Source organism: Trichomycterus rosablanca, chromosome 1 (assembly GCF_030014385.1).
Source record: "Trichomycterus rosablanca isolate fTriRos1 chromosome 1, fTriRos1.hap1, whole genome shotgun sequence".
NCBI classification, from domain to species: Eukaryota; Metazoa; Chordata; class Actinopteri; order Siluriformes; family Trichomycteridae; genus Trichomycterus; species Trichomycterus rosablanca.
Genome location: NC_085988.1, coordinates 59,627,608 through 59,654,018, shown reverse-complemented (window position 1 = coordinate 59,654,018; position 26,411 = coordinate 59,627,608). Strand labels below are relative to the sequence as shown.

The 26,411-nt window shown below is 40.0% G+C and overlaps 1 protein-coding gene across 1 annotated transcript in view; it reads left to right on the top strand.

The window, feature by feature from the left end:
• lrp6 (low density lipoprotein receptor-related protein 6) overlaps positions 1-26,411 on the top strand; it is a 71,847-nt gene that overhangs the window by 27,368 nt on the left and 18,068 nt on the right. The window contains exons 5-12 of the mRNA XM_062994695.1: positions 244-378; positions 4,375-4,771; positions 5,164-5,335; positions 14,159-14,375; positions 15,161-15,450; positions 17,973-18,199; positions 22,280-22,464; positions 23,031-23,357. Coding sequence (XP_062850765.1) covers positions 244-378; positions 4,375-4,771; positions 5,164-5,335; positions 14,159-14,375; positions 15,161-15,450; positions 17,973-18,199; positions 22,280-22,464; positions 23,031-23,357 — 1,950 coding nt within the window. The remainder of the gene's footprint in view (positions 1-243; positions 379-4,374; positions 4,772-5,163; positions 5,336-14,158; positions 14,376-15,160; positions 15,451-17,972; positions 18,200-22,279; positions 22,465-23,030; positions 23,358-26,411) is intronic.

The window sequence follows — 26,411 nt, the reverse complement described above, 5'->3', positions numbered from 1 at the left end:
GTTTATTATAAAAAGTGCTATACAAATAAATTTGACTTAACTTGAGGTCTGTCAGTGGGAAACCTATAATCTTACAGACTACACCTGCTATAAATAATTGCATAGTGGGTCAGAGAGTGACCTTATAATACCACTTAAAGCAATTCTTGTAATAAATGCTGTTAGGTATTTTTCTAATGAGTCCACTGCATTGACTGCATTATGCTTGGTGCTTTTTAAAAAGAAATGCATATTTTTTTACAGATGTGATGAGTCCTTGCTCTCTGAAAAATGGCGGCTGTTCCCACCTTTGCCTGCTTTCTCCAGTAAAACCCTACTATCAGTGTGCCTGTCCTACAGGCGTGCAGCTTCTGGAAGACAACAAGACCTGCAGAAACGGTGATTTTTCTTATACATACAGACAAATGCATTTACATTATGATTCCATATTAAGCCATTTGCACATCAGGCATAACATTATGACCACCTTCCTAATATTGTGCCATCCACCGGATGTAAAAGAAGACGTGACTCATCGGACCAGGCCACCTTCTTCCATTGCTCCGTGGTCCACTTCCGATGCTCACGTGCCCATTGTTGAAGCTTTCGGCAGTGGACAGGGGTCAGCATGGGCACCCTGACTGATCTGCGGCTATGCAGCCCCATACGCAGCAAACTGTGATGCACAGTGTATTCTGACACCTTTCTATCAGAACCAGCATTAACATCTTAAGCAATTTGAGCTACAGTAGCTCGTCTGTTGGATCGGACCACACGGGCCAGCCTTCGCTCCCCACGTGCATCAATGAGCCCATGGCCCTGTCGCCGGTACTGCTGTTCCTTCCTTGGACCAGTTTTGATAGATACTGACCACTGCAGACCGGGAACACCCCACAAGAGCTGCAGTTTTGGAGATGCTCTGACCCAGTCGCCTAGCCATCACAATTTGGCCCTTGTCAAACTCGCTCAAATCCTCACGCTTGTTCATTTTTCCTGCTTCTAACACATCAACTTTGAGGATAAAATGTTCTCTTGCTGCGTAATATATCCCACCCACTAACAGGTGCCGTGATGAAGAGATAATCAGTGTTATTCACTTCACCTGTCAGTGGTCATAATGTTATGCTTGGACGATGTTTAATGGCTTTTGTAAAAAAAATTTGGGAAATGAACCGCAGAAGCTTTGTATTGTCGAGTGGTGAGAGAAAGGGCAGACAGTTTTACCAACGGCAGCTTTCATCCAGCTATATTAGCATATTTAATATGCAGCCTATTTGTTTGTGCCCAAAGTCATTATCCTTTAACTTTTTAAGCCTGTGCATTCCACTCCACTCCAAAGCATTCTGTAGCAGAATTTTCTTGGCCGAAGCTCCCCCACTGTTTAGGAAGTCCCAGCTGAAGTAAGACAGAGCCTGATTAATTGAGCTGATTCACAGACATTCCTTTTTTAAGAAGGGCACTGAGGTTTTTTTGTTTTCCCTTGACCTTCATTCCTCAGCCAGTTGAATCCTGCATATGAACAGCTTGTTTGCACTACTGCAGTTTTTTGCTCTCTCAGTTTTGTTTTTGCTCCTGCTTGGTCTGCGCATGCAGCTGAAGGTGCACGGTGGAGCCGACCTTCAGTCGCTATAGCAACACGACTGCACTGACACAGGTGTAGACCATTATTCCTGTGGCCAGTGTATTTTGCAAAGCTAAACTACAATGGGTCTGATTATATCTCAAGTATTTCTTTCCAAATCCAAGTACCTTGTTTTGTTACACTGTTAGAAGTGGGATAAGGTTTTTTATCTACATTTCAAGTTGCAAATGTTACACTGATTACTTTTAAATTTAAATGTATACCTTGTGAAAACGATTTTTCTTCAATATAATAAAATTTTATACTGTAATTTAGGGCTGCACCTAATCTAACGATAATTTTTTCAATTAATCGATTGGGCTAAACGTATTTACTGCTTATTTTAAAGGGGTTCATGTGTGCACTTACATAAAATAATGAAAAACAGAATTCATCCTAATGTTTTAATATTGTCTCTAATCTTCTCTTAACACAATATGCACTTCAGGGCAGTATTCTCAAAAATACTTGTGTTAATATGTACCTTTATTGTAATGTCAAACATTAAATCTCCCATAAAATTAAAGCAAGAGTGTGTACAATTCAAGTAAAGGAATATAGAATGTCTATTTGTCATATATACATATACAGATGTACAGTACAACAGGAATTCTTTCTTTGCATATTCCAGCTTGTTTGAAAAGTCATAAACATAAAGCAGATCGGAATTACAGTGATAGTGGCATCATCACTACTGTGTTGTCAGATGTCTCATCAGAAAAACACTAGACCTCAAATTTAAATTGCTGTGACAGTTTTATTTTATCATTGTATGTCACAGTAACTCTTTACCTGAAATATAGAATCAATATTCTACTTAAAAACTAGACTTCAAACTTAATATGGTTATGACTGGGAATTACTTCATTGTGGTGTAATACGTAGTTAAGCTAATCACTGGTAAATGTATTTTTACATTGATGAAGTGCAAAGAAATAAATACAGCTATTTACAGGCTGTAGCGACAGGATGTAATGTTAGTTTATTCTCTTCCTTCAACCCGCCATTAAAGTAAACAAAATAAAAAACAAAACAAAAAGAAAAATCTGAAACGGCTGAATAACAATTTTACATAACGCCGTTGCTAAATTACGTTACCACAACTGCAACGGAGCAGAAATTACTTTGATTGTTAAATTTATTTTACTAACATTGGGCAATGAAGACAGAAAATCAACTACTAACATTAGCACCGTAGCTACATTTGCTAATTACATGCTTGTGCTTTAAATGCTCATGCATAGTCGTACTGCTGCGATAAACCATCTTCACTTTGCGAAGTTTACAGAGCACCACATTGTTGTGTCTTTGTGAAAAACACTCCTAAACTTTAGTTGCTCGTGTGTGAGTATTTTAGCCACAGCTTTCCCAGAGAAAACCTTGTTTTTAGTGGGCGTGACCATCTTCGCAACGCGTCGACGCACATTTTTGCAAATTGACGTATTTTCGTAATAGATTATGTCGACGCGTTGCCCCACCCCTACTGTAATTTACAATTTAAGTAAAAAGTTGCATCTTTAAAACATTAATGAATTTTGCAATTTCTTAATATTTCGTATGCAGTAATGACAGCATGCATTCAAATCAGCATGCACTCCAAAAGTCCAAAATCTGTCTAGCCAAATTATTCCAGGATTACAATTTTCCTATTGAATATTGTGCTATTGAATGCCTGGTTTTGTCTGTCTTTATGTGCCAATATAAAGTTTAGGTCAGGTGGAGGAAAGTTCATCATCACACCCTTAATCACTGGTCTTTATGTAGTTGTTGCAAAGAAGCCAAAAAGAACCTAAAGCAGAGTGTGCAACATGTCTGATAAATGTGGTGGTATTTTTTGTCAGGGTGTAGTTGTTTCTGTGTGGGTGTTAAAATCCAGACAATGTTTAAACCACCATGTTTCTTGTGGTGCCAATCTCTTTGCTGTTTTTCGCCTTACAAATATTCTTTGCTTAGAAGAACTATTTGACTTCTGACACAGTCATTTAATTATGTTGCCATATTTTTTTACAGTCTTAGTGCTAATAAATTTGAAAAGATCTGCTCAAAACCTTTAGGGTTGCAACAATTGCAAATGTATTCACTTAAACAAGCGATTGATAAATAGATCTTATCTATCACTCAGCCTTTTCTGAACACATGCTTTAATTAAGTATAAGTTTGATCTTTTGTACGAAGGAATTGACCTGGTCTACTAGTTTTATGATTTAATTTGAAGTATAAAGGATTCAGCTTTTCTGTATGATTTGTAACAAAGAGCATTGTATTAAATTTGAGAAAAATACAAAATAAATGCATTTTTATTAGTCCTTTTTTTTATTAGTTTTATTTTTAATAGTGTTTTCAGACTACTGGCCCAAACAGTATCTGTATGCTTTACTGTATGCATCATTAATTCTTTGTGCTGAGGTTTTCATAATGGGGAAACAAGATAGATGTTTTATTTTCAAAATATGGCAAGGTTTATTTACTTGTCAATCCAAGATTTTAATTGTATTTCTCTTGTGCATATTGTGGTTTTTAATAAAGCATAGAGGGAAATAGTGTATGGTCCAGTAAGCTGATTGTTACAGTGAGTACAATAGAGTTGTAAATGCCACAATACCCATAATAAAATTATTATGGTGTTAATATTTGGCAAAATTAAGATCATGTGTTACTGACCAGCCATAGCCATATTACTTGCTGTGCATTAATTAGCCCATCATCTACTGTTAACAGAACTGACATATAAAATCAATGGTTGTTTATCCCCATTTTGATCATTTTCCCTGCAGAAGCCACAAAGTTACTTCTCCTGGCACGACGAACAGACCTGCGGCGGATTTCTCTGGATACGCCAGACTTTACAGACATTGTACTGCACGCCGAAGACATTCGGCATGCTATCGCCATCGATTACGACCCTGTGGACGGTCACATCTATTGGACAGATGACGACGTGCAGGCTATCCGGCGCTCTCAGCTGGATGGCAGCGAGTCGCAGCTTCTCGTCACTTCACAGGTAAACCATCCAGATGGCATCGCGGTGGACTGGATTGCACGGAACCTTTACTGGACTGACACCGGCACGGACCGCATCGAAGTGACACGCCTCAATGGCACCATGAGGAAAATACTGATCTCTGAGGACCTGGATGAGCCTAGAGCTATTGTTCTGGATCCTGTCGCAGGGTAAGTGTCTAATAGTTTTTTTAAGCAGATGTCTGAATGACTGGGTTCTATTTCAGGACTACTTTATAGATATTGCCAAACATATTGTGCGTATTAGATGCTTATTACATCTCTTTAATAATGACCAATACCAAAAACATAAAACATTGGAATAGGAGGTACAATGCAAATCAAAACAGAAAGCAGTCTTTTGTAAGCATATGAGAGCAACTTTATTTATTAAAGCTGCATGCTAAAAATGGTTTGTTTTGGTGTGTGCTGACCGACTGTGTCCCAAACTAGTAGTACTACACCACCAGTACTGTTGTTACTAATTTGTCATACTATTTAGTATGTAAGTAGTGATGCAAATAATCTTATAATCTTTTTCTGCATCTTTGTATTTATTATAGACACATGTACTGGACTGACTGGGGGGAAACGCCAAAGATTGAGCGTGCCGCTTTGGATGGCACAGAGCGAGTGGTAATGGTGAACACTTCTCTAGGCTGGCCCAATGGACTAGCACTCGACTACACAGAAAGAAAGATCTACTGGGGAGATGCCAAAACTGACAAGATCGAGGTAAGTTTAAAGCATATATGGTATCTCCCACCTTGTAAATTTTTTCTTAGATTCAGTATTTACACTTTTCTCTGTGTGCCTTAAATTAAGTATTTAGGGTTTATTAAGCTACTAAAGGTGCAATTTAGTGACTTGTGAGCTTTAATGACTTCAGAAACAATTAGTACAACCAGCATTCAGACATTGAGCAGGTCTTTACAATTTAGGCTGGAGATGGACAGATAAGCACACTGTCAGATCAATTCCAGCTGCAAATTTATTTAGTGTGATCTGCCAAACAACAGTTGAAAAATAACAAGCTAATGGCATCTCTTCAGAAAATTAAACACATTAAAAACCCAGTTTCCCTCCCAATCTAGTCATATCCAGTTACCCAATTGCATTATGCTTCCTCTCTACTGATGTTGACCTCCACTCTGACTGAGGAGAGTCGTGACTAACACGCATGCCCCCTCCTACACGTGTGCAGTAGCCAGCATGAGGCGAGTTCATAGGTGGATCAGCATTGTGTACGGAGAGACACACCTTGGTCCTCATTATCCCAGAGGTCGTACTTGTAAATGCATCAGTTATGAGGAATCCCCTCCGGCACCATCCTCGAACAACAGCCAATCATTGTTTATGTAGGCGCTTAGCCTGCCGGTAGCAGAGCTGAGATTCAAACCAATGATTTTAAATGTTAGCTCTGATGTGCTAGCGGGTTTTACTGCTGCGCCACCTGAGCGCCACATCGCAGAGTTTTATATGAACAAGTCACACATGCTTTATTGAATAATAAACAGTGTAATGTAGTGAACTTAGCAGTAATGTAGAACAGTAAGATGAACATGAACAATGTGTGCAAAACCAGTTCAGCTTTCAGAATGTAGATTTACACAGTAGCCGGTAGCAAACAGTTTATTACAAGTGTTAACTAAACATGCTAATCAAATAATATATTTTTATAATAATTGTTATTATAAGATAGGATAGAACGCCTTTATTTGTCATATATACATATACAGGTGTACAGTACAACAAAATTCTTTCTTCACATATCCCAGCTTGTTTAAAAGCAGGGGTCAGAGTGCAGGGTTAGCCATTGTACAGCACCCCTGGAGCAGAGAGGGTTAAGGGCCTTGCTCAAGAGCCCAACAGTGGCTGCATGGCAGAGCTGGGATTCGAACTCTCAACCTTTCAGTTGATAACCCAAAGCTCTACTCACTAGGCTACCACTGTCCCTTGTAATAAACTATAAACTGATGATAATAATAATAACTGATAATAAACTGAGTTTTACTTTTATAGTGGAACATGATGCAAAATGTTAGACACAGATCCAGATGTGCAGAGATTAACAGTGGCAGTCAGACTCCATACTAGTGTAAACTGACCTCACTGTTTGTGATTGTAATGTGAAATTGTCTTACCATTCATTTTTTAAGTAATGTAAGTGCATAAAAAAGTTTTCTTGTTCATATTAAAATCTCTGAATGTGTCTGTAAGCTAGTGCTGCGCACTAAGAGTTGGTTTGGGTTTGTTTCACATTAGCACCTACTTTGTAGAGATTTGTGGATGCGCTCTCAATTGGAATTAAGCATAGTTATGTAAAAGCATAGCTCGAACGAGTACTTTGTCGGCTTTTGGTTAACTGGTTAATCATTGACATTTCTACTTTAAAGTGGTCTGATAACAGTTAAATCAGCTGTTGCAGCCAGCTTTGATAAAGTGTCAACAGCTGTGTGGCAAAATGCTACATGTCCTAAACTGTGGGTTTAAACTGTCAATTATTCATAAAAAAAAATTGTGAGTACTTATAGTATTAGCATCTATTAATTTGCATAGGTGCTACTCAGTGGTGCTGACTTGTGGCACCAGGTGACTAAAGCTTTTGTAAATGGCTCCCCAAAGGCAACCACTGAAAAAACACTTATTAGTCAGTAATTGTGACTTCCTCCGCTGCTTTGTGTAGTTAAACATTCTTGGGGGCGGTGTACGATATTACTGATGGTTCCCCGTGCGAGTGTGTGCATGCATGGATGTGCGTGTGTGCGCACACTTTAGGGAGTCTTTTGTGCTTGCCCTTATCTGCCAGCCTGCAGCAGTTCTACCCCATGCTGGGATCTCTGCTGCTGGCTTTGTCACAACTCTAATGGCACACGCCACCACAGCAGCAGAAGACTGGCAGCTACAGCATACAAATTCATTTCTTCCACAAATTTAAATATGCACATGAAGTTGGTAAAGCTGACTGACTGTGTGCAGCTTTGATTGGATAAATGTTTAGTTTAATTTGCATAGTTGTGAATTTGTTCTTTGTACAATTTTCTGTGTTGTCAGGTTTGTCTATTCATTCATCTTCACCTGTGTTTTAGCTTAATGTAATTTATAGGCTATGGTATGCTGGCCAGTGCTTACAGTTTTGTTTGCAAATTCACCTTTTTAATCTGAACGGTTTCTCTTTTATCTGAAGTGTTTTAAGAAACAATTTAAATCGGACACGATTTTGTCTCAGTACTACTCTTTGCTCTGTAATGAAGCTCTCTCTGCCCACACAAATTTCAAGCCAAATTGTTTTTCATGGTTAATGGAAAGCCTGTACGTGTACACAGACCCCAGCCTCTTAAATCACAAAAACACGGTTACGCAGAGCGTGTAATAATGAAATACAGCTTGTAGTGCTGTAGGTTGCCATTGCCCAGTCCTGTTCCACTCTGTTTGATGCGTGCCTGTATAGGCTAATCTGAACAATTAGGTCCTGTTTGCCACTGTCTGGTTTGAATGGCCCAATTGCCAGGCATGTTTACATCATGTTGTAGCCCCATATAAACTCACTTTTATCCCTTTAAGCCCCACTTTACAATTCTCCAGCTGCTTGGAAATCGAATAGTAAATGTTTTGTGCTTTGCAAGGTGTCAGCATACAGACACAAGACATGACTTACAGGCTGTTTAGCTTATGCCCAGATGTGTAAAGTGATGCGTTATGTCTGCTTGTTAGAACTTTGCACTAGTATTACAGCTTCTTCCCCTGTTCATGGGTCAAATGAATAAGCCTGATTACTTTTACTTGACTCCTGGATTACTAATATAAACAAATGTCATTGTCCTGTGCCATTGAAATGTACAGTACTACTGGGAATTTAAGGGAGATTTAGATTTACGGCAAATATACTTGTTTTATAACAAAAAAGACAATTTAAGACATTAGAAAGGTTAGGTAAGGGGGGTTTGGGAGGTCTGGCATGGATTAATTCAATTTACATGATTTCTTATGGGAAAAATAGGTTTAACTAACAAACATTCTGACTTAAGAAAACCAATTAAATTTCAAAAACATTTTGACTTTGGAACCAATTAAATTAAAAAGAAAACCCAATAAAGTCAATGGTCTACTGTGTGTGTGTGTGTGTGTGTGTGTGTGTGTGTGTGTGTATGTGTATGTGTATATATATATATATATATATATATATATATACACATACATACATACATACATACATATATACATATATATATAGGGGCCCATGAGCTCCTAGTTACCCCACCGCTGACAGCGTAATGCTGCCGTTCAGTATGGCAGAAAAACCAGTGTTTTTTACGAACTACCAGGAAAAACATACATTTTTAAACAGCAATCCCCAACTGTACAACCAAGTGAAACGCATCATTCTCAGAGATTTGAAAGAAATCGACTCAGCAACTGCAGACTCGTGCTCAAACTCAAATCTGACATGAGCTTAACAATACCGATGACTATACCTGAGAACAACACGGCTGATACTAATGCCTTTAGTCTGCTTTGGCATGTTAGTATTCATTATTCAGAATCTACCTAGCCAGTAAAGAACAGATGTTTTGGTATTTTTGACCATTTGTGATATTTTGAAGCTTATATAAATACAAATTCTTTAGTTTTATTGTTTTTCAATATGATAGTCTGTGTGTGTGGGGGGGGATATATTGAATGATTGCAACAGCCCTAACTGCAAATGGACATTAAAAACTCAAGGAGAACAGAAGCAAAATGAATTTTAATACAACTACATGACACAATATGTAGGGCTTTCGACTGTACTGGGTTGCTTCTTCTCGCATAAAGCCACAGCAGTTTGCTGGTCTATGTTTGTGAGGATTGTCAACAGCATTTCTGCTTAAAAATAGTGGTTTGTTGGCTACTCATTGTGAACTTGAAAATATGAAGCTATGCCTCAGCTACCAACACAAACCAATCAAATATGATGTAATGCTGATTCTTACGTTTTCTGGAGTAGCTTTGCAGATTTTTTAGCAGAATTGGTGAGTGTAACGAGGTGCCTAGAATTTAGTAACTTGTTTATCATGTTCACCCTGACACATTGGCTTTGGACTTGGAATGAAGGTTCGAGCTTTCATGCTAGACTGCGATAGTTCTATGAGGGGTTTAAGATGGAAACCCAGGCTAGCTCAGCTTTACTTGGAAAGGTGGTGCTTTTTGTGTCTGCAGCCTACATCTGGTTCCGATTGCGGCCTCTACTCCAGCTGCGGTCTGTACTGTTTAGAATAGCCCCAGAATCTGAAACCAACACCACACTGTGGTCACAACTCCCAAACCACTGGAGACCTTTTGGCTGAGGCCATTTCACTAAGAATGGAAACTTCATTTTATATGTGCTTGTGTGCGTGCATGTTTGAGAGGTGCGGGTGGGTGGGTTTTGAGTGCCAAAATGTAGCATGCCGTAACAATTTTAATTTTTCATTTTCATATCAGATATGTGTATGAAATGTAATTATACTTTAATCGTGTAAAGAAAGTTTGCACATACTGCTTTTGTAGGCTGTGAACAGTGAAAAACGGTAGAGAAACATTTAAAGGGATTCTCAGTGTACTGGTATGTGGCAAAAATATGTGTCTCTATAGCCAGAACAGCTGGTAAGAGAAGTGGTACAGGTGTTTTATTTACAGGAACATACACATTTTAAATGCAGTAGGGAAAGGGCCAATTTGTCTTAAATGAGTCTGTGTTTGCTTCAACAAAAACCTTAAGTTGTTAAGGAAATACTCACCACACCGTTTGTCTCTCCCTTTTCTCTTGTTTCTCATAAACAAGCCGCACAAATTCAGATTGGTTGTAATTGCAATGTGGGGACCATATGCACAGCTATTTGTTTGCCTGGCTGCTGCTAATTAATTTGGGCTAGTTGGTTTACCAGATTTCCAAAGAGCTATCATTTGCACTCCACAAACACACACATGTGCATCATCATCATCAAAAGTTTTGCAACTTGCCTCTATAGAATGGGAGTATTTAATTAAATCCCCAAGAGACCCATTTTTGTCAGTGGTTGTCATCCATTAAGTCTTTTCATCATGTATTGTTGGTTATCTGCCAAAACCTTAAAACCACGTCCTTGTTTCTACACTCACTGTCTATTTTATCAGCTCCACTTACCATATAGGAGCACTTTGTAGTTTTACAATTACTGACTGTAGTCCATCTGTTTCTCTACATACCTTTTTAACCTTCTTTCACCCTGTTCTTCAATGGTCAGGACCCCCACAGGACCACCACAGAGCAGGTATTATTTAGGCGGTGGATCATTCTCAGCACTGTAGTGACACTGACATGGTGGTGGTGTGTTAGTGTGTGTTGTGCTGGTATGAGTGGATCAGACACAGCAGCGCTGCTGGAGTTTTTAAATACCGTGTCCATTCACTGTCCACTCTATTAGACACTCCTACCTAGTTGGTCCACCTTGTAGATGTAAAGTCAGAGACGATCGCTCATCTATTGCTGCTGTTTGAGATGGTCATCTTCTAGACCTTCATCAGTGGTCACAGGACACTGCCCACGGGGCGCTGTTGGCTGGATATTTTTGGTTGGTGGACTATTCTCAATCCAGCAGTGACAGTGAGGTGTTTAAAAACTCCAGCAGTGCTGCTGTGTCTGATCCACTCATACCAGCACAACACACACTAACACACCACCACCATGTCAGTGTCACCGCAGTGCTGAGAATGACCCACCACCCAAATAATACCTACTCTGTAGTGGTCCTGTGGGGGTCCTGACCATTGAAGAACAGCATGAAAAGGGGCTAACAAAGCATGCAGAGAAACAGATGGACTACAGTCAGTAATTGTAGAACTACAAAGTGCTTCTATATGGTAAGTGGAGCTGATAAAAGGACAGTGAGTGTAGAAACAAGGAGGTGGTTTTAAACTGTTTTAAACTTAGTCACCGTAATAAAAATAAGAAAATGCAGCTCACTTTACACACCTCATTAAAGTCTGCAATATTTTTGTTTTTTTCACTGCATCTCCCCAATGTACAGTATGCATGAATATCCAGTTCCCTGTTGCCTATTTCAGTCCTATGTTGCTTGCACCATCTCATTCAGGCCACAGGATGGCCGCAGTCTGTCACGTGCCCTCTTGTACACACACACACAAATATTGCCAGCCACATGTTATATACTGGCCAGCGGTGAGGCCTCAGACAGAGCCACTCCCAGCCAGGTTTGAGCTCTGATCTCAGCAGTGTGCTAGAATAATTAACCCAGGTAATTCTTTTCTATCTAAGGCAATTATGGTTGTTTTTCACTATGTATTGACACTTGACCACTTGATCTGCTATTTATAATAAGCTTGGTCTTAAAACATTTTAAACACATTTTTTTAGATTATGCGTTTTTATCTTTCTGTGCTTCATCTCTTTGTCAAAAACCATTGCCTTGTTTATGGTGCACAAGTAGGCTTAAATGGTAATAATATTCATAAAATAAATCAGGAAAATATTCTAGGTCAAAAAGTAGTCTGTAGCTGGGCTGGGTGGCTACATGAACAACGATTGGCTGTTGTTCACAGGGTGGGACAAGTTGAATACGACCTCTGCTGGCTGATTGGTGGCATCTGCGCAGAGTTGGGGAATAATGCTGATCAAGGTGTGGCTGTCTGTGCACAAAGCTGATCCACATATGAACTCGCCTCGTGCCGGTGAAAAGATGCAGTTGGTACTGCACGTGTCGGAGGGGGCGTGTGTCAGTTGCGAAGCTCTTCAGTCAGCAGTAGAGGGTTGTATCGGTAGAGGTGAAGCATAACGCCATCAGGGTAATTGGATACGACTAGATTAGGGGAGAACATTGGGGGAAAATTTTAGAAAATGAGAGAAAAAAAAATTGTAGTTTGCTTTTTGGTTATCTCTGTTATACATGTTATACAAAAACCATTTCCGTCTGTAACAGGCAATAAAAACAAGAAACTGTTAATTATCTTAGGTCTTTATTTGTTTAACAAAAGTACAAAGTAAAGATTTAAATGTTTTGTCTGACAAGTTTCATTGTAATTTTTTAAATATAAACACATTTGGGATTGAACGCCTGCAACACTCCCAATACAGCTGAGACAGTTGACTTTTCCACCGTTAACTGCTGACCGCCTTTGGCTCTGAGAACCCAAAGTTTTTTACGAAAATGAGCTGTTCACTGTCTTTCGGTCCATCTGAGATTTTCTTGGCCCCAGAGAACTCTGCATGCAGTGTTTCTGAATTTAATTAATGAATGATTTACTTTCTTTTTTTTCCCTCTCCACTAATGCTGACCCCCGCTCTGTCACCCACACTAGGCGCGTGCATATATGCGAATCAGCCTTGTGTACAGAGAGACACACCCTGACAGCAGTCTTTCCCCGCCTCAATCAGCCAGCAGAGGTCGTAGTGCATCAGTCATGAGGAGTCTCTATCCGGCTTAATACCCCACCCCTATATGAACAACAGGCCAATTGTTGTTCATGTGGCCGCTCAGCCCAGTCGGATGGCAGAGCTGAGATTTGATCCGATGTATTCGAGATCCCAGCTCTGGTGCGCTAGCGTGCGTTTTTACCGCTGTGCCACCGCTGAGCGGCAATGATTTACTTTCTTCATAAAGAGTTTTAGGTTGCATTTTTTTGATGTATGGTGTTTTCCAAAGTACTCCCTAACCCATGTTTCAGTATTTATCACAGTAGCATAGCTGTTTCTCGTGCAGTCCATATAAAGGGTTGGAAGTCCCTCAAATCCATCTTTGGTTTCTGTCCTGAGACTACACAGACTGAGATTTCTTTGTACTATCTAATCTTTGTGCAATATTATGTAGGGTAGATTGTGATTTTGCGCTTTGCTTTTTTTTTGATTGACGATTCTCTCAAAGTTTTGCTCTTAGCGGTGAGCCACAACTTCTGCTTGCTTTAGTAGATCCTTCTTTTATATCCAATCACGATAGCCTTACCTAATACCACTTCACCTGCTTATTGGAAAATGTTCAAAAATTGTGTAATGAATAGTCTATAAACTAGTCCCGTTTTGTGAGTGGGTTGCAGGCATCAAATTATTTCAGGCTTCTAAATTACTTAACAGATGTGTTACCAAATTTATTGGCACTAACAGACCACATTCCATCCATCTCCTGTCATACCATGGGGAACTTTGCCTTGGTTACAGTGTGAATGGTGTTTTTGTCTTTAACTTTTAAAATTTGTGTTGCAGTCATCAAATTAAGAATTAGCGTATATTTATAAACTTCAAATGGTTCAAATGGTAAAACCTTTTGTGTTGGTTTCAATTAAATACTTCTAATGGAAGTTTTTTCCATACTCTCACAAATTTTTTTAATAGGGTGTGCAGTAATTAACATTGTCTGAGAAAATCCCAGCCTACTGTATCATGTTGGTTATCGTTAACAAAAGGATTCAAGCCATTTTCCTTTTTACACCTCACCTGTCTGTCCATTCCACCATAGTGGTCTGTGCACTGAAGTCATGGAGTGGCTATTGTTGGATTCATTGCTGCTACAAAGCCAGCTAGTAATCATTTACTGTTCTCTTTTACAGATGATGAATATGAATGGAACAGACCGGAGGATCCTGGTTGAGGACAAACTCCCACACATATTCGGCTTCACCCTCCTGGGCGACTTTATCTACTGGACAGATTGGCAGCGACGGAGCATTGAGCGTGTGCACAAGTCTACAGCTGAAAGAGAAGTGATCATTGACCAGCTGCCTGACCTTATGGGCTTGAAGGCCACATACGTCCACCAGGCATTTGGTGAGTTAAAATGTCTCGTAGGTCCAAGAAGAATAACAGAAATTAAATTAAATTCTTGATCTTAAATTCAGGCTATTGTTTTGCATGGAATAAGGAAGGATTGAATGTTGTATAGTTATAAATATATATATTTACTGCACTGCTGTATTGTCTGGATTGGTGGCTGAGCAATTGGTTTTAACGTCTTTCTTGGTCTCACAGCAAGAAGGTTTTGGGTTTGATTCTCAGGTGAAGGGGTCCAGGTTCTTTCTGTGTGGAGTTTGCATGTTCTTCCCATGGGTTGCATGGGTTTCCTTAGGGAGCTCCGGTTTCCTCCCACATTCCAAAAACATGAAACTGAGGTGAATTGGAGATACTAAATTGCCCATGACTGTGTTTGACATTAAACTGATGAATTTTGTGTAACGAGTAACTACCTGTCCTGTCATGAATGTATCCAAAGTGTGTAAACCATGACTTGAAAGCCTAATAAATAAGAAGAGATTTAGAGACTTTTTTTTTACTTATACAAGGTATGTTGCGCAACAGTGTGTCTCATCACTGTTTTTGTGATGTGTCTGGTGGGTTTCTCGTTGAGGTTCCACATTACTTGGTGCTTCACTAGGACACTGCATGACAATCGCAAATGTCATTTTTACTTCTGGAACCTTACTGTTACGAATGCTTTTTAATAATGAAACTAACTATCTCTAGACTTTCTCTCTTTTCTTTTGTTTGTTTGTGGTCTAGAGAGGAAGGGGACCAATTTTCCAATACCCCACACTCACATATTCTTTCTTTCTCAGGGACGAACGCATGTGCAGAGAACAACGGAGGCTGCAGTCATCTGTGCTTGTACAAGCCGCTGGGCGTGGCGTGTGGGTGCCCAATCGGACTGGAGCTCATGGGCGACATGAGCACCTGCATCGTGCCCGAGGCCTTCCTGCTTTTCTCACGCCATACTGACATCCGACGCATTTCACTTGAGACCAACAACAACAACGTGGCCATCCCGCTTACTGGCGTCAAGGAGGCATCAGCGCTCGATTTTGACGTTACTGACAACCGAATTTACTGGACAGACATAACACTAAAGGTAGGTAGAATGAGTGGGGTGTAAACTAGGTTGGTCAGATTAAAATTGTCACTGCATTAGTTTTTTGACACTTAAGCAGCTTACAAATATTTACAAAAAAACAGATTGAATAATTGCAATAATTAATACAAAGTATATTTCTAGTGAGGTGATACCTCCATGCCATACTTTGACACATGCGACCTAACCAAACATTGTTGCACCCTTTCACGTCAGCAGAATTCCTTAATGCTGCTTTCCCTTTGCAAAAATTTTCCAAAAATGGTTTAACAAACATGACAAAGAGAACAAATTTCCCAGATCTCAATCTGACCGAACATTAGATTCATCGAGGCCCCACCTCGCAACGTTGAAGGTGTCCTGTGGTATCTGTCACTAAGACGTTAGTCTTTTACGAGGTCTTATGGAGTCCATGCCACAACAAGGGGTCCGAAAAGGGACATCATTTTAATCCTTGTACTGAAATCAGTATGTCACAACACAGTGCGTTGAACCCTTCTGTGTATAGGGCTGCGTAGTTGCAGGCCAGACAAAGTGCCCATGCTAACTCATGGCCACCATTGAAAGCACTCACATTGGAGCTATGGACATCGGAACAATGGAAGTAGGTCCTGCTTTCTTTAAGATCAATTAGACACCCAGGCACTGTTGGAAAATTTATATTTAAGAATACTGGTAGCGTCTTATATTATGTAGCATGAATGGTCAATTTTCTGTTTATTATACTATTTAAAACATTTTACCTTCTTGAGGACTTTTAATTGGTGCTTAGTTTTGCTACACTGTGATAATACACCAATAAGGCATAACGTTGGTCCCCCTTTTGCTGCCAAAACAGCCCTGCAACTGTGATGCACTGTGTATTCTGACACCTTTCTATCAGAAGCATTAACTTGTTCACCAATTTGAGCTACAGTAGCTCGTCTGTTGAATCGGACCACACGGGCCAGCCTTCGCCCCCCACGTGCATCAATGAGCCTTAGCCGCCCATGACCCTGTTGCCAGTTTACCACTGTTCCACTTTTAATGGATACTGACCACTGCAGACTGGGAACACCCCACAAGAGCTGCTGTTTTGGAGGTGTTCTGACCCAGTCGTCCAGCTATCACAATTTGGCCCTTGTCAAAGTTGTTTAAATCCTTACGCTTGCCCATTTTTCCTGCTTCTAACACATCAACTTTGAGGATAAAATGTTCACTTGCTGCCTAATATATCTCACTCACTAACAGGTGCTGTGATGAAGAGATAATCAGTGTTATTCACTTCACCTGTCAGTGGTCATAATGTTATGTCCGGTCTGTGTATACCATAAATGTCTCACCTTAACACTCCTAGTGAGAACATGAACACGGGCATATACGCCTGTGCTTACACCCTGCCAGGGAACCTGTCTGTTTTTCTCAACCAGCTGCCTCTCAGCCTAAAGCAAAGTTTAGTAATGGGCTCTCCAGAGATGTCAGTTTGGAAATTATTGATGGCTTAGTAGCCCACTCTCCCCTTTGTTTTGTGCATTATTTTTACACTTTATTCTGCCTCTCACTATTTCATTCTGTTTTTACTTTGTTACTCAGTCTGCTGCATATCTTTTGCATGCATTTTCTTGTTCTCTTGTCTCATTACAGCAATATAGTACATTTCCTTCCAATATAGTATTATTTCCTTTTCAGCCAAGTTTAGTGCATTAAATGAGGTACTGAATTGAAAGTAAGACACAACAGCCTATTAGGCACCACAACTCATGGTGCAGAGTTTTGCTCTAGCACTTATTTACAACTTCAAAACAGCAGATTTTTGGCATCTGTGGAGAAGGCATTTAAATGCACAGCCAGAGACTGTTGTGTTTACTGCTGTGAATTGCTAAGACATTATTTCGAATGGTTGCTAAATATACTGCTTAGAAAATGCATGCCATTGGTATTGTGCCTCATAAAGCTCATTCAACAATAATAAACTGTTGATTGCAGCACTTAAAGTGCGCATGAGGCAGACAAAGAAGGATGGTGGGGTAAGAGTAGTGGACAAAAATGTTGTAATAGTGTGTGTATTTATTTATTCCTTTTATTTCATTTTTACCATCACTTCATTCTGGTCAGGGTTGCTGTGGGTCTGGTTTTCACAGAAACATTGAGCTCAAGGCAGAAATACACCCCTGACAGGACAGCAATCCAGCGCTAGGCTTTGGCCATCCACCAGCCTAAGACATAGTTTATTATGTCTTTGTAGGTACCCAACTAACAGAAGAATTAGTCTTTTATTCATCCAACAAACAAGACATCCAGGACCCTCATTAAACGGAGGCCCTAATTTTCTTTTCCCTTTATATTCTTGCTTCACCAATTATCTTTGTTATCTGTAACATAACATAACCCCTGCCCTTGCGTTTCTGTGGCGCACGATTGTAGAGTGCCCGAAGCTGGTGGTACTTATAAATGTAAATCATTCCAGATTAAAAGAATAGTCAGAAAGCAGAATGGTCTTTTTTGCTTTTAAAGTTTAAGCTTTGTCTTTCTTTTTCTTAAAGACCATCAGCCGGGCGTTCATGAACGGCAGTGCACTGGAGCATGTGGTGGAGTTTGGCCTGGACTACCCAGAGGGCATGGCGGTGGACTGGCTAGGGAAGAACCTCTACTGGGCAGACACTGGAACAAATCGCATTGAGGTAGCTAAGCTGGATGGCCAGCACAGGCAAGTTCTGGTGTGGAAGGACCTGGACAGCCCACGGGCACTGGCACTGGACCCTGCCGAAGGGTAAGTCTATTTAAAATTGAAAAGAATTATCTCTTTTTTTAAACTTTATTTTGTATAGCTGAATACTTTGTGTCTACATTGTGTTTTAACACAAAAGGTTTTAAATTTCGGTACTATAATGGGTAAAGGTATTTTCTATTCTGGATTTCATTTTTCTTTAAATATTCATATTAGCAAATACACATACAAAATCTAGAATAAGACATCTATATCAGTCTTATATACGTATATACACACATACAGTATATATATATATATATATATATATATATATATATATATATATATATATATACAGTGTATCACAAAAGTGAGTACACCCCTCACATTTCTGCAGATATTTAAGTATATCTTTTCATGGGACAACACTGACAAAATGACACTTTGACGCAATGAAAAGTAGTCTGTGTGCAGCTTATATAACAGTGTAAATTTATTCTTCCCTCAAAATAACTCAATATACAGCCATTAATGTCTAAATCACCAGCAACAAAAGTGAGTACACCCCTTAGTGAAAGTTCCTGAAGTGTCAATATTTTGTGTGGCCACCATTATTTCCCAGAACTGCCTTAACTCTCCTGGGCATGGAGTTTACCAGAGCTTCACAGGTTGCCACTGGAATGCTTTTCCACTCCTCCATGACGACATCACGGAGCTGGCGGATATTCGAGACTTTGCGCTCCTCCACCTTCCGCTTGAGGATGCCCCAAAGATGTTCTATTGGGTTTAGGTCTGGAGACATGCTTGGCCAGTCCATCACCTTTACCCTCAGCCTCTTCAATAAAGCAGTGGTCGTCTTAGAGGTGTGTTTGGGGTCATTATCATGCTGGAACACTGCCCTGCGACCCAGTTTCCGGAGGGAGGGGATCATGCTCTGCTTCAGTATTTCACAGTACATATTGGAGTTCATGTGTCCCTCAATGAAATGTAACTCCCCAACACCTGCTGCACTCATGCAGCCCCAGACCATGGCATTCCCACCACCATGCTTGACTGTAGGCATGACACACTTATCTTTGTACTCCTCACCTGATTGCCGCCACACATGCTTGAGACCATCTGAACCAAACAAATTAATCTTGGTCTCATCAGACCATAGGACATGGTTCCAGTAATCCATGTCCTTTGTTTACATGACTTCAGCAAACTGTTTGCGGGCTTTCTTGTGTAGAGACTTCGGAAAAGGCTTCCTTCTGGGGTGACAGCCATGCAGACCAATTTGATGTAGTGTGCGGCGTATGGTCTGAGCACTGACAGGCTGACCCCCCACCTTTTCAATCTCTGCAGCAATGCTGACAGCACTCCTGCGCCTATCTTTCAAAGACAGCAGTTGGATGTGACGCTGAGCACGTGCACTCAGCTTCTTTGGACGACCAACGCGAGGTCTGTTCTGAGTGGACCCTGCTCTTTTAAAATGCTGGATGATCTTGGCCACTGTGCTGCAGCTCAGTTTCAGGGTGTTGGCAATCTTCTTGTAGCCTTGGCCATCTTCATGTAGCGCAACAATTCATCTTTTAAGATCCTCAGAGAGTTCTTTGCCATGAGGTGCCATGTTGGAACTTTCAGTGACCAGTATGAGAGAGTGTGAGAGCTGTACTACTAAATTGAACACACCTGCTCCCTATGCACACCTGAGACCTAGTAACACTAACAAATCACATGACATTTTGGAGGGAAAATGACAAGCAGTGCTCAATTTGGACATTTAGGGGTGTAGTCTCTTAGGGGTGTACTCACTTTTGTTGCCGGTGGTTTAGACATTAATGGCTGTATATTGAGTTATTTTGAGGGAAGAATAAATTTACACTGTTATATAAGCTGCACACAGACTACTTTTCATTGTGTCAAAGTGTCATTTTGTCAGTGTTGTCCCATGAAAAGATATACTTAAATATCTGCAGAAATGTGAGGGGTGTACTCACTTTTGTGATACACTGTATATATATATATATATATATTAGGGCTGTCGAAGTTAACGCGATAATAACGCATTAACGCGATTTCAATTTAACGCGATTAAAAATAATAGTGCCGTTAACGCAAATTCTAGTTAATGTTGAGACTTGACTGGTAGAACTACAACGCTCGGTTACATTATGTTAACAAACCGCAAAATTTGCGGTTTGTTAACATAATGTAACCGATCGTGGTAGTGATGCACTTATAAAGAAATAAATACACGCTATATTCACAAGTTGTCGGGAGCAGAACACTTTTATTAACTTATTCTGTTAAGGTACCAAATACCGGAAAGCTGAGTCAAGCACGTTAGTCCATGCACTATGGAAGCCCCAAAGGGTCAAAACACACTCACTTCGTGTAGAAACGGCCATCAAACCATTGTCACAATACAACCACAGAAAAGTCTGTTACAATAACTACGCATTATCCCACCTAAAGCACCGCTGATCTACAATGTTTGCTGATGGAGAAATTCTAAACTACAATCTGACATTTACTGCCTAGTATGTGAGTGAATAAAACTCCCTTACAGTTTTCTCTTGTCCCAGCAGTTTTTAACATCAGTACATTTAGCATAAAATGTGTTCACCATTTTAATTGTAACATTTCACATAAAAATCCTTGTTTTCTATAACATTTACACAGATTTTTTTTAATGCGATTAATCGCGATTAACTATATGAAATTCTGAGATTAATCGCGATTAAAAATTTTAATCGTTTGAATATATTAGGGCTGTCGAAGTTAACGCGATAATAACGCATTAACGCAATCTCAATTTAACACGATTAAAAAAAAATTGTGTCGTTAACGCAAATTCTATTTGGCCCTGCGAGTCATCCGTAGTTCATGTTGAGACTTGACCGTGCACCAACGTTTTAACGTCGGACTTGCCACCGTTTGTTTCATTTGCGGTTTGTTAACATAATGTAACCGAGCATTGTAGTGATGCACTTGCTTAATAAAGAAATAAATACACGCTATATTCACAAGTTGTTGGGATCATAACACTTTACACTACTTTACACATAACACTCTGCTGGATAGTATTACTGCCTAGTATGTGAGTGAATAAAACTCCCTTACAGTTTTCTCTTGTCCCAGCAGTTTTTAACATAAGTACATTTAGCATAAAATGTGTTCACCATTTTAATTGTAACATTTCACACAAAAATCCTTGTTTTCTATAACATTTACACAGATTTTTTTTTTAATGTGATTAATCGCGATTAACTATATGAAATTCTGAGATTAATCACGATTAAAATTTTTAATCGTTTGACAGCCCTAATATATATATATTGAGTTGTTGTGCCACCTTTTGCAGCATCAACTGCAGTTAAATGCCTCAGATAAATAGAGATCAGGCTTTCACATTTCTATATTAGAAGGCTTTTGAGCAGAAACTGAACATTTATTCAAAGCAATTTACAACTGTCATTAGGGACGGCACGGTAGGGTAGCTCAGTGGGTAGCACTGTCGCCTCACAGCGTCGAACAAGGTCCTGGGTTCGATCCCCAGGTGGAACGGTCCGGGTCCTTTCTGTGTGGAGTTTGCATGGTTTCCCGTGTCTGTGTAGGTTTCATTCGGGAGCTCAGTTTCCTCCCAAAGTCCAAAGACATGCAAGTGAAGTAAATTGGAAATACAAAAATTGTCCATGACTGGTTTGACTTGTGAACTAATGAAAATATGTAATACATGATGTTAAAATCCTAATAAATAAATAACAATTGTAATTAAATACAATGCAAGGCATTGAAAATCACAGCCCCGTTATATTAGATGTAAGGTTTAAGTATTAAAAGATGAATACATATAGTCTTACATTCAAGACTTTTATTTCTGGTCTAGCAGTAGCGTTGAACTTAACAGCACAATGTGTTTCTATTTCTATTTAATTTTTGTTCATTTCTCTACTTTATTATTTTTTAGTGCAGTTTAACTGAAGGAGGGCCTGCATTTATTTGTATGTGTCTGTGAGAGAAGTAAGAGAGAGAGAGTGAGTGATTGTGTGTGTGTCAGTAAATGAGAGGTGTGGTTTTGGGGCTTTTCCTATGAACCTTATGGGGGACAGAAATCCAGAAAGGAAAAAAGTCATGTAGTGCACTCTTTTGCAGTTTCATGTACTGGACTGAGTGGGGTGGAAGACCCAAGATTGACCGTGCTGCTATGGATGGCACAGGTCGTATTACTCTTGTGCCCAACGTGGGCCGTGCCAATGGGCTTACCATCGACTATGCTGAGAGGCGGCTATACTGGACAGACCTGGACACCACCCTCATTGAATCTTCTAACATGCTTGGTAAGATCCATTTTTATTTGTATTAATGTGTAGTTGCATATTTTTAAATAGCTGCATTTATTTCCCTTTGACATTGCTTTGGTTTATTAATAGTTTTATTAACATTATTGTCCATGTTTTTGGAAAGGGATGTTAAATGAGCTCTCTAAATGACAGGAGTGCAACCTGTTGTGATCATCTCCTGTTGTAGCTCATAAGCATCAGGGTTTGACATGTTGTGCCTTCTAAGATGCTTTTTGGTCACTTTGGTTTTAAAGAGTGGTAATTTAATTGGTAGTTCTTGTCAGCTTTAACCACTCAGATCAGTCTTATTAACAACCAGTATTTCATAGTATTTTATAACCCCATGCTTCTGGTATTTTAATGAAAGAGGGTAAAAAAACTATTGAACAAATAATAGATGATTGGTAATGCATGTCCCTTCACAGGCCAAACACCAGTGCATTACATAATAACATGAAGTCTTTATTAATGTTAACCATCTCCTCCTTATGTCTATTTTTTCCATTCCCATTTTATTTCATTTAGGTTGTCAAATGTGATTTTTTTCTTTTCATCTCCTGCAGGTCTTGAGCGTGAAGTCATTGCAGACGATTTGCCACACCCCTTTGGGCTCACACAGTACCAAGACTACATCTACTGGACAGACTGGAGTCAGCGCAGCATTGAACGCGCCAACAAAACCAGCGGGCAGAACCGAACACTCATACAGGGCCACCTTGACTACGTCATGGACATCCTAGTGTTTCACTCCTCACGTCAGGGCGGCTGGAATGCCTGCGCCTCCACCAATGGCCACTGCTCACACCTGTGCCTTGCGGTGCCCGTCAGCAGCTATGTGTGCGGTTGCCCAGCCCATTACTCTCTCAATGATGACAACAAAACCTGCAGCGGTAAGCGAAATGAACTCATTGTGCCTTTCACACAGAAACTCGGACACGACTGATTCAGTTCCCATTCACTGAATCTCTCAGACTACAGCTAGCAACGTAGAAGAGGAAATGTGAACACGTGTTCCCACGACACACAAAGCGCTATTATTATATTAACAGGCTTGAATGAAGGCTCATGAGTGATGAGTGTAAGCATTTAAAGCAAGCTACATTTTACAGTGTACCCATTTGTAAAAATGTAAATGGTAAACCTACAACACAGATGGAGCAAGTGAGTGCAGAAATGCCAGACTGGCTAAGCCATGCTAGAAATATCTATTGAAAATATCCTTAAATATCTTTACATTTTTAGCCTGGTTAAGTTCCATTAGGTCCACTGGGATTGCAAAAATGTTGAGATAAGAGGCTCTCCATTGCTGCCTCCATTCCAGTATGCAACACCAAAAGAATGGCCTTCAATATTCACAAACTTCTTTTTAGCCTATTATCCTTTAGATATGCTTGGTTGACGCATTGGTCTACTGCACTAGCACACCATGTATGAGTTTGAATCTCAGCAGAGCCACCAACCTGGCTCAGCATCTACACAAACACAATTGACGGCGCCCAGGTGGCACAGTCACCAGCGTTCACCAGCGCCGAGATTCTGAACTCCTCGGTTCGAAACTCGGCATTGCCACTGGTCGGCTGGGCGCCATCTAGTGGGCATAATTGGCAGTGCCTGCAGGGAGGGATGGCCGGAATATGTGGGTGGGGTCTTCAAATGCTGTGTAAGGACCCTGATTGGCGGATAGAGGCGCCTGTGTAGAGTGCGGAGGAGGAGGCGTGAGCAGCAATATGCCCTGCTCAATTTAAAAAAATTGGGGATCCCCAACGGCGGAAGACAAATTGACTACGCTAAATTGGGAGAAAGTGGGAGAAAAACGCATAAAAAAAAAAAAAAAATATATATATATATATTAGGGCTGTCGAAGTTAACGCGATCTCAATTTAACGCGATTAAAAAAAATAGTGCCATTAACGCAAATTCTAGTTCATGTTGAGACTTGACTGGTAGAACCAACGTTTTAATGTCGGACTGGCCACCGTTTTTCATTTGCGGTTTGTTAAAATAATATAACTGAGCGTCGTAGGGATGCACTTGCATAATAAAGAAATAAATACACGGTATATTCACAAGTTGTCGGGAGCAAAACACTTTATTAACTTAATCTGTTACGGCACTGAATACCGGAGTCAAGCACGCTAGTCCATGAACTATGGAAGCCCCAAAAGGGTCAAAACACACTCACTTCGTGTAGAAACGTCCACTTTTCACATTTCACTTAAAAAACCTTGTTTTCTATAACATTTACACAGATTTTATTTAATGCGATTAATCGCGATTAACTATATGAAATTCTGAGATTAATCGCGATTAAAAATTTTAATCGTTTGACAGCCCTAATATATATATATATATATATATATATATATATATAGGTCCTTCTCAAAAAATTAGCATATTGTGATAAAGTTCATTATTTTCCATAATGTAATGATAAAAATTAAACTTTCATATATTTTAGATTCATTGCACACCAACTGAAATATTTCAGGTCTTTTATTGTTTTAATACTGATGATTTTGGCATACAGCTCATGAAACCCCAAAATTCCTATCTCAAAAAATTAGCATATTTCATCCGACCAATAAAAGAAAAGTGTTTTTAATACAAAAAAAGTCAACCTTCAAATAATTATGTTCAGTTATGCACTCAATACTTGGTCGGGAATCCTTTTGCAGAAATGACTGCTTCAATGCGGCGTGGCATGGAGGCAATCAGCCTGTGGCACTGCTGAGGTGTTATGGAGGCCCAGGATGCTTCGATAGCGGCCTTAAGCTCATCCAGAGTGTTGGGTCTTGTGTCTCTCAACTTTCTCTTCACAATATCCCACAGATTCTCTATGGGGTTCAGGTCAGGAGAGTTGGCAGGCCAATTGAGCACAGTAATACCATGGTCAGTAAACCATTCACCAGTGGTTTTGGCACTGTGAGCAGGTGCCAGGTCGTGCTGAAAAATGAAATCTTCATCTCCATAAAGCTTTTCAGCAGATGGAAGCATGAAGTGCTCCAAAATCTCCTGATAGCTAGCTGCATTGACCCTGCCCTTGATAAAACACAGTGGACCAACACCAGCAGCTGACATGGCACCCCAGACCATCACTGACTGTGGGTACTTGACACTGGACTTCAGGCATTTTGGCATTTCCTTCTCCCCAGTCTTCCTCCAGACTCTGGCACCTTGATTTCCGAAAACAGTACTTTGGACCACTGAGCAACAGTCCAGTGCTGCTGTTTCTGGTTCAAAAGTGGCTTGACCTGGGGAATGTGGCACCTGTAGCCCATTTCCTGCACACGCCTGTGCACGGTGGCTCTGGATGTTTCTACTCCAGACTCAGTCCACTGCTTCCGCAGGTCCCCCAAGGTCTGGAATCGGCCCTTCTCCACAATCTTCCTCAGGGTCCGGTCACCTCTTCTCGTTGTGCAGCGTTTTCTGCCACACTTTTTCCTTCCCACAGACTTCCCACTGAGGTGCCTTGATACAGCACTCTGGGAACAGCCTATTCGTTCAGAAATTTCTTTCTGTGTCTTACCCTCTTGCTTGAGGGTGTCAATGATGGCCTTCTGGACAGCAGTCAGGTCAACAGTCTTACCCATGATTGCAGTTTTGAGTAATGAACCAGGCTGGGAGTTTTTAAAAGCCTCAGGAATCTTTTGCAGGTGTTTAGAGTTAATTCGTTGATTCAGATGATTAGGTTAATAGCTCGTTTAGAGAACCTTTTCATGATATGCTAATTTTTTGAGATAGGAATTTTGAGTTTTCATGAGCTGTATGCCAAAATCCTCAGTATTAAAACAATAAAAGACCTGAAATATTTCAGTTGGTGTGCAATGAATCTAAAATATATGAAAGTTTAATTTTTATCATTACATTATGGAAAATAATGAACTTTATCACAATATGCTAATTTTTTGAGAAGGACCTGTATATATATATATATATATATATAT